Below are 9,104 nucleotides of genomic sequence, written 5' to 3'. Positions count from 1 at the left end.
TTGAACATGAAAATTTTCTGATTAGAAAATGTATAGTAAACTATCATATAGTATTTATTATTCATGAGTTTTTATACTGAATCTGTCTGCATCACTATTCTTGTATTTGTCAAGACTCCAAAATGCAGTGATAGGAAAGCAGTTTGCTAGTTGAACTGGGTCCGTTTTGCTGACTTTCCTGATGAAGGCAGCTTTAGTGAGTGTTAACTGGAGTGGAACAGAGCCAGTTTGGTTTCTTGGATCAGTAATTGGCACAATAGCAGCATTTGCAATATAATAGGTCTCACAAAGTTGCAATTTGTCATGAACGTAATTGACATCTCTATTAAAGGCAATTGAATTGATTCATGCTGTCAAAACAAGAGAAAAAGCAGTAAACAAATGAGGAGATATGAATGATTTCAAACTTTGTTTACAGTTTGGTTATTTAATCCTGATGTTTTCTAATTGATAACCAAAGAAGTCTAAAAATTGTCTAGAAAGTGATTTATTGGTATATAGAATTTGATGTGTACGATTTACATAATTAAATTTTAGTATTCTTAAATTTTAGTATTTGAAAATTGAGTTGCAGAGGGAATCTGAATTTGAATAATTTTTTTTTGTTTTGCTGGACAAACAAGTAACTAAGTGAGTAAATGAAGTGTTTATCTGACCTGTTGATCTGAAAACATTAGTCTGATGAAGCAATAACCTTGATTCTTTCCTGGATAGATTGGTGATTTTTCAATGGGAATTGCCTTAATCATCCAATCTTTTGACTCATGAGTCAAACTGCTAACAGGAATACATCTGTCATCCATAGCTACAATATATGAAATATATAAATTAGTGAACACAATTATTAGCAGTTATAACAGGAAATCATAAAGCATAGGCATGTTGAATATGATAAACAAAGCAAAATACGTTGGAAATGATTTAGATGCAAATTGATATAAACTAAGTATAAAAGACATGATAGATAGAATACAAAAAGCTAGTACTTAAGTAGCAGTTGCAGCTGCAAATATTTCTTCATAAACAATGTTTCGTGTACTACTATCTGCAATGCATTCAAGCACAACTGGTCTTAGAAGTATCTTTAGTTTTTCTCCAGTTCTTGCCCTTGACATTGCAACATACAACTGGCCATGCGAAAAGACTGGTTCTTTTAAATATATTCCAACAAAATCAAGTGTCTGCCCCTGTGATTTGTTAATAGTCACTGCAAAGCATAATGAAACAGGAAACTGAGTTCGCTTAATGGTATTGGATAAGATTTATCATTTGAGCTATGAAGTGGAATTCGAGGAATGAAAACTTTTTTGCAATGTGATTTCCTGAAGTAATCTGTGCATGAATAAGATTGCGAGCAAAATTTAAACAAATTAAATGTATTCCATTACATAAACCTTGGGCGGGATTCAAATTTCTGAGAAGAATTATAGGACAACAAGGTTTTAGGATTAACTCGTGAGGTGGCAATCCTGGTGGTTGGATAGTGTTCAGAAAATCTCCGTGATCAGCTTGCTTTGAGGGATCAAGTGTTTCATCAAAACTCATGTATCTTGTTTCTTGACCAGGAAATCTTTGAATCAAAAGGTTATTTACATCATGGACAAAGTCGTTTGTTGTAGTAAGAATGGCTCTATTGGTGACACTTGAGCTATTGTGAATGAAATCATTGAGTGATGGATAGACAACACTTATTAACTGATTGAGGGAAACAACATCATTCACGAAAGGAATCAGGATAGATAGTGGCAGTTGAATTTTGCTGTCTCCAAATGTTGGTTCTGTCCCATTCCCAATTCTGAACAAAAAATCAGAAAACTGAGGATCCAATCTAGCTCTCATATTTTTAGTTAGATGCATTTTTTGTAAATGAGGCCAGATGTAAGAGTTGACAAGTGATGCAGATATATAATCCTCTTTCTGACCTCTTCGAACAACAGGGAGAGTTTGTCGAAAATCTCCACCAAAGACAATGATTTTGCCACCAAATATAGTATCACAATCTAGAATATCACGAAGCATTGCATCAAATGATTCAATTGCATATTTTTTAGCCATCGTTGCTTTATCCCATATAATCAACTTTGCAAGTTTCAGAAGCTTACTGATGCTGCTTTGTTTTGAAATGTTACACGTTTGCTTGATGTCTTGGTGAAGTGGAATCTTGAAGCAAGAGTGTGCCATGCGTCCTCCGGGCAATAGTGATGTTGCAGCACCAGATGTTGCTGATGCAAGTGCAATTTAACCTCTTGATCTCACAGTTGCAAGCAATGTTTTGTATAAAAAAGATTTACCAGTTCTACCAGGACCATCAATGAAAAAGGCAGCAGGAGCATTTTCATTGATTTTTTGCATTATTTTGTCGAATGCAGACTTTTGTGCACTGTTTAACATTGACACTGTAGCTAAATCTTCATCAAAAATAGGTATCTGATACTCAACTTCAATTTCTTTCATAGACTTATCTGAACACAACACATGATAAGGAATATCTGTGAGGCTGTAATCAGTTATAACTTTTCCCATGATCTGAAGATGTTGATCAATCAAGTTAAGAACTTGAATTTGTACTTGTTGTTGCAATAATGCTAAGTTTTGTCTAATGTCTTCTGACAGATGATTTTCGAATTTCAACCAAGTATCTCTTGGATTTGTTGGTGTGCAGTGTACAAGTAACACATCAAAAAGTTGTCTCAGGGAACATGGCATCTTGTATACAAGTGCCTCAGATAAACATTCATCAAAACCATTGTCCATTTGGAGTACTCCACGAAGTGTTGCAGCTTCTTTGTATGAGGATGCCTGGCGACCGTTGATAGATTTTAACTCATCAAAAAAGGTTGGTTTTCTTACGTGCATAAGTAACATTCTGAGGTAATATCTTTCTTCCTCAATAGGGTGTGCTGTGTTAATATGGCTGATGACCTCTCCACGTTTCTTATCAATCCATATCCTGTCCCCTTCATCCCAAGTAAAGTACCGAGGAAATTCTCTATAGAGACAATTGAGATCCTGTGCTCTTTTATTTGTTCGATTCATAGACAAGAATTCTGTCAACATTGTCCTTGAATTTCTTTCATTACGAAGAACATCTTGCAATGCCTGATCTTCAATGAATGATATAGGCTGACTATTTTCCAGATGCAAGTGCATTGTCATCACTGATGGATGAATGTTGGTTAAATCAAATGAAAATATCCTCCACATAGCTTCAGGAGCACAAATCCATCTAGCAGATTGAAAGTTATGAATCTCATCAATGATATTTTCTGTCTGGTAAGCTGTGATCTGATACATAACTTTGTCGTATCCCTTGTAGATATACTTGTAAATATATTTTACTGCTTCAATAGCAGAGCATATCTCGACATTGATATGACAATCAAATTTTGCAAGTAGATATGCATTATATGGTACAACCCATCGGTTATCAAACAGATGTTCCCTGATAATAACATTTTTTCCATCATTGCGCCTTCTGTAGACAGGATAGGAATTTCTTGAATGTTTAGTGTATGGAGAGAATTCTTTTGGATAGTTATTTCTGCACTTCCCATTTTGACGTATACAGGGGTTGTTTGGATTCAATGTACCACATGGTCCATGAAGCATGTGCTTTATCACCAATGAATACAAATACGGTGACTCCTTTGGATCTGGCAACTCTGCGAAAACAATTCTATCATATGCCTCAGGGGAAAACATTTTTTATCCTTGTTTGAGGATAATCAGGAAATGTGCATGTGGTAATCCTCGCTTCTGAAATTCAATGACATAAGTATAAGTTGCAACTTCACCGAAGAGATTTCTTTTGAACAAATCATCTTCTAACTGCTCAATTTTTGCTCGGAATACCCGAGAAATCAAATCTGGTCTATTTTGGATTTCATCTTCACCTGATAAATGTTGTTTTATTTCTGGCCAAGATGGATTACATGTCATTGTGAGAAAGATGTCAGGTTTTCCATATCGTTGAACAAGTGACATGGCATCCAAATATCTTCGACGCATGTCTCTGGGGCCTCCTATAAAACTTGCTGGAAGAATAATCCGTTAACCAATTTTTGATCCTGAAGTCTCACCACTTGTTACACTATCCATTAATCCTTGATAAACCTCAGTTCTTAAGTGTTGCTGCCTGTGTCTGTGGAATTCCAACGGTGATGTCTCCAACTTAATATAGGTCTCTACTCAGTACTGCTGCAGTAGTCTCCCTATGTGTAGTAAATTTGACTGATCACCATCTCTTATCTAAAACTTATATGCATAATATTCACGGCAAGATACTGTTGGTCTCTTGGTTTTCTTTTTCTTGGACACTATCAGAAATCAGCAAGAATATGAATTAGTTATTGAAGGGACAGAGTTAACATATAAGTAAATCTACATAAATGTTTTGGAATTGTATTGATTGTGAAGACTAATAATATAAATGGGAAATTGAATAGAGAGCAGCAAAATATAAATAAATTTGAATGAGTTTTTTGAAATTGTGATTAATTTTGCAACTGGTATCAGTACCTTTTTCTTCAGCAGATATGACTTCATCTATGTGTGAGCAATTCTGGACTGAGAGGATATTTTGGTTCTGGCATGTTGAACCTGATTGGTTAAGAACGTCTGATCTTGGTATCCTCAATATATCTTTGTGCCATCCAGTCTCACCCTTTGCAAATATAAGTGGATACTGAAGTGTATCATAGCAGCCGTAATATTGCTTTAACATGCGCTTTCTTCCTATCTTTGTGAAAATATGGATATTCTGAGTGCCATCACCACTGTTATAATCATTTTCATTCCACATTGCTGCTACCTGAGACACTGCAGGAAGGTTGTAGACTCTTTGATCCAAACCTGGATCTGATTTCAAGAAAATTTTGTGATCTTCAAGATCATGGAGGTCCACCAAGCTTCTGATAAAAGTGGAATAAGGATTATCATGAAGAATATCCTTGAACTGCTGGAAAATGGATTCCCTGAACTTGCTAGAAATTGCCATACGATTGGCTATTTCATGTTGGGTATCATAAAAATATAATTGCAGGTTTGTTGCTCTTTCACCTTTAGAAGGAACCAATGGATTGATAAAGTGATAAATCTGGCCCTGTACTCTAAATGTATATATACCATTATTCCTTCTGCTAAGATTTTTATCATAATGAACACCAAGGGATGTAAAAGCAAACATGTTATTGTAACTCCTGATGCACAACCGAAATTCTCTAGCTTTAGGAGCATTTGCCCTATAAAATTGAACTAACTTTTCTGGCATTTGAGTTTCTGCTAAGTGAATTTCACCTGCTGAACAACAGAATCTTGGTGGCTCCATGTAGAATCACTTAGCACGACAAAAGATACTGTCTGGAACGTCTGGTAAAACACTTGGGTGAACTGGTATTTGTTCCAACAATGATATGTTTTTTCTTCTACGACGTGGACCTATACAATATGGAATATAGGGGCTTCTAACTGATAGGAGAACGAGAAAAAGTATAAAGAATCTTAGTCACACTCATATACACATACGTATATATAAATCTATAGTATATAGCTACTAGTTGGATGCTGCAGATTGCTGATTGATGGTCGGTCTTCAAATAGAAGAGTTGACAGTAGAGAATAGCAACATTGCAGAAGAGATCACAACAAAGAAGAATGGATTTAAAAGAGAGGAAAGTTAATAGTTCTTAGTATATAAGAAGAGAACAGAAATATAGCTGGTAAATAATTCGTAAGCCTACCTAAATTTACAGCTGAGGAATCATCGAAGATATCTGTTTGAAAAGCCGTAGAAGGAAGGATGTTTTGAGAAAGTAGATAATTAGTTCTTGCAAAAACTGTTAGTAGAAGAAAAGAAATAAGCAACAATAATTTGTGAGCTTTCACGAAAATTTGACGGTTAGTACAAAACAATTGGATTAGGAGGCTCAAGAGTATACTTTGGTGAATAGTATTGTTTGTTGAGCTGAAATGCATGGCTGACTGATCAGAAAAGCTAACAACAGGCATTTGAAAACATGTACACTTAGCTTTTAATAGAGCTGAAAGTGATACATCATTATGGATAGGAGCATCAACAAGTGTATCATCTATTGGAGAAAAAGGCATAGCATGAGAAGTGTGGCTGATTCTGTTTTCATATTCAGTACTCTGTTGTGTTTTTTGTTGTTTCTCAGCTGCTTTCTTAGCATATCTTTCTCGTCGACGTTGATTAGCTTGTATACGATGCTCATCTTCAGAAATAGATTTGCGCTTTCGGCCCATATCACAAGGTGACTCTTGATAGCAAAAGTCACAGAAGTGACAGTGAATGTCATGGCAGAAGTTCTATGGTATAGATTATCATTACTATATAAAAAGTATGAATGTTGGTATTGGGTAGTGCAAGTGTAAGCACTTTTTTATCTTAGTTTTTGTTATTCCTAAATTACCCTCATGTCTTTTAATTAGAATTATTGCATTTTAATGTGGCACTAATTAAAAGAAATAAAAGACTCCAATTGATTACATTTTAATGGTATTGGTAATTATAATTAAAAATTCCTCATTAAAAACTATTTACCTACCCTTTGACTCCATCTCCTATTATTATACATATCAAAATTTCTTAATTGAAACATGAAAAATTTCTCATTAGTCATTAGTTGAGATTATTAAAAAAATCAATTTCAAAAAATAGATACTCTCTAGAAATGGAGAAACATACAATGACAAGAAAACCCTTATTCATCTGTATATCTTCACATAAATATCACAAGTAAATTTTACAATTATGCACTTTACCAATATGAAGAATTTTTCATGTTGCACCCAATGAAATTTCAATATACAAAATATGATGACACCTTTATAACTGAAATAGCAGTATTAAACTAGAAAAAAAAAAGAAATCTAAAATAGAACCATACAAACCACTATTATCATTAATAGCAACTGATCAAAACAAGAAAAACTGAAATAAAATTGAAAACTATTTATAAAATGACATAAAGTAAATAGCAAATGAATTAAAATGCTAGAATACAATTCAAATAATACCAAAGACAACATCCAAATCACTGATATCCAGGGGAAGACAAGCATTGTTATTGACAATAATATAGTAATGCTTCATTTGTATTGGTTTGTGCAAACCAAATCCATCCATCAAGTCGGAAACCATCTCCAATGATAAAATAAGGATTATAATAAGAGTAATATAAAATGAGGAATGATAAAATGAAAATGATATCCAAATTGTTTTTGGTGATATCCAAAATACCCTTATTTTCCTAATGATTACATATATTTATTGTATTGCAATATTAGTGAATAATGGAAGCGATTATGAAATGAAAAGCTTTAAAATTAAGTAAATTTCATTTATGGTGACAATTGTAATTAGACAGATTTAATGCATTCCAATAATTGATAATAATGATAGTGGTTATGGATTAAAAGTTGGCAATTAAAAACTAAAACACTGCAATAAACAAAAAATTAATATTAAAATTATTAATTAGTCACAATTCTCATTCCAATTTCATGATCATCAAAAAAACTAATATTAAAATAAAAAATATTGTCCTCATATGAAAAAAGTAGACTTGTTGCTCTTGCTTCGCATTGGATTGTGCTAAAAACATGAATAAAAGAAAAGAAAAATAGAAAAACTCCAACTATCTCTATCTATAAAATTTCAATTGTTAGAATGTACAAGCCAAAAAAACTTTACGTGGTGGATCATTTATACTCCATTATTGACAAAAATAGAATTAACATAATACAAAGAATTCAAATTACATGTATGTTTATTTTTCTAATTTAATTATATTCTTCGTTTATAAAAATTTTTGATGATTGTGGTTTATATGCAATAGAGTCATGAATATACAATACTTTTGATAAAACATGATATTATCAATATTTGATATGTTAGAGTTCAAGCTATAAATCAAAAAGTATTTCGTTCATGATTTCAAATTCAATCCTAAGGGATATATCAACTACATTGGAATGTTTTCTGTCTCTTTTCATTTAATAAAATATTTAAAAGTAACTAGCTTAAAAGAATAAATAACATAAAAATACTATATTATGATGTTGATGATCAAAATTTCATAAAAAAAATTTTAGTGTCTGAAAAATAATATATTTTAAAATATTACAATCACGTGCAAAGCACGTGAACTATTACTAGTATAACAAGTGTAACAAACAAAATTCATAGAAAGTAGAAAAAGATAAAAATGCAATGGCAATGAACGATGGCAATAACAAATATGTTTAAATGAAATAGAAACAAGAACAGAAAATGAAAGCAAATGATATAGGTATGAGATTAACATGCAAAATTCAAATTAAAAAGAAATGCAGGTACCTTGAAAGTGGCGCAAGAAAAACTTCACAATCCGAATTAGACAGGAGACAACTGATGGAGAAACAGATACAAAGCGCAAAACGTCAATATCCTAAAACGGTATACAAACGATAACTAAGTTTCGATGCTTATAGTGTAAATATCAGTTGTAAAAAACAGAGAATACAATGCATATATACATTTTGTGTTCACTATGACACTTTGTTTATATATTAGCCAGCAAAATACAACAGACCAACAGAAACGTAAGAGAGAAGACATTCATGGAGAAGACAACAGAAATGAAAGAGTTCATGAGAAAGAAAAATCATGTGTCCTAAATCATGCACACATGAGACAGCATAGATGAAAGACAGATGAACAAAAGGAAGCAAAAGCAGAACTCACCAGCAAGACAGAGGAGGAAAAAAGTAAAACGCAAGGGGAACAAAAGAACACGAAACTTCTATGGTTTTCACAAGAGGAAAAAGGACCAAAAGATAGAAGAAATATCACAGAACACCGCTAGTTAGCATCACCAACATAATGGAAGGCTCGTCAGATATACAAATTCAAACCATAGAAAAACTCAACAAATACATAAAAACGATCAATGGCCAACAACAAGATAGATGATGAGCAGACTTCACATGAACATTTAATGCACATGATATAGCTGAAATCCGAATTGCAGTATCAGCTAAACAAAAAGCTAAAGACAAGTGGACGTGCATGCAAAACAGACGCGCCATGCATGCTTTGTATCCCG

At 33.1% G+C, this 9,104-nt stretch overlaps 3 protein-coding genes across 3 annotated transcripts; all 3 read right to left on the bottom strand.

Annotated features, from left to right (window-relative positions):
- Positions 1-986: 986 nt before the first annotated feature.
- LOC113759080 lies at positions 987-2,055 on the bottom strand. Its single transcript, XM_027301686.1, has 2 exons — positions 1,395-2,055; positions 987-1,207 (listed from the first exon to the last, which is right to left on the bottom strand). The coding sequence occupies exons 1-2, from the start codon at positions 2,053-2,055 to the stop codon at positions 987-989; spliced, it is 882 nt and encodes a 293-aa protein (XP_027157487.1).
- Positions 2,056-2,238: 183 nt separating this feature from the next.
- On the bottom strand, positions 2,239-3,702 carry LOC113759079. Its single transcript, XM_027301685.1, has one exon. The coding sequence runs from the start codon at positions 3,700-3,702 to the stop codon at positions 2,239-2,241; it is 1,464 nt and encodes a 487-aa protein (XP_027157486.1).
- Positions 3,703-3,705: 3 nt separating this feature from the next.
- On the bottom strand, positions 3,706-6,261 carry LOC113759078. Its single transcript, XM_027301684.1, has 3 exons — positions 6,021-6,261; positions 4,519-5,295; positions 3,706-4,034 (listed from the first exon to the last, which is right to left on the bottom strand). Exons 1-3 carry the CDS (start codon positions 6,259-6,261, stop codon positions 3,706-3,708), a joined length of 1,347 nt encoding a protein of 448 aa, XP_027157485.1.
- Positions 6,262-9,104: the final 2,843 nt, after the last annotated feature.

Source organism: Coffea eugenioides, unplaced genomic scaffold (genome assembly GCF_003713205.1).
Source record: "Coffea eugenioides isolate CCC68of unplaced genomic scaffold, Ceug_1.0 ScVebR1_900;HRSCAF=1656, whole genome shotgun sequence".
Lineage (NCBI taxonomy): Eukaryota > Viridiplantae > Streptophyta > Magnoliopsida > Gentianales > Rubiaceae > Coffea > Coffea eugenioides.
The sequence above is the reverse complement of the archived record's forward strand: the minus strand, read 5'-3'. Positions and strand labels throughout refer to the sequence as shown.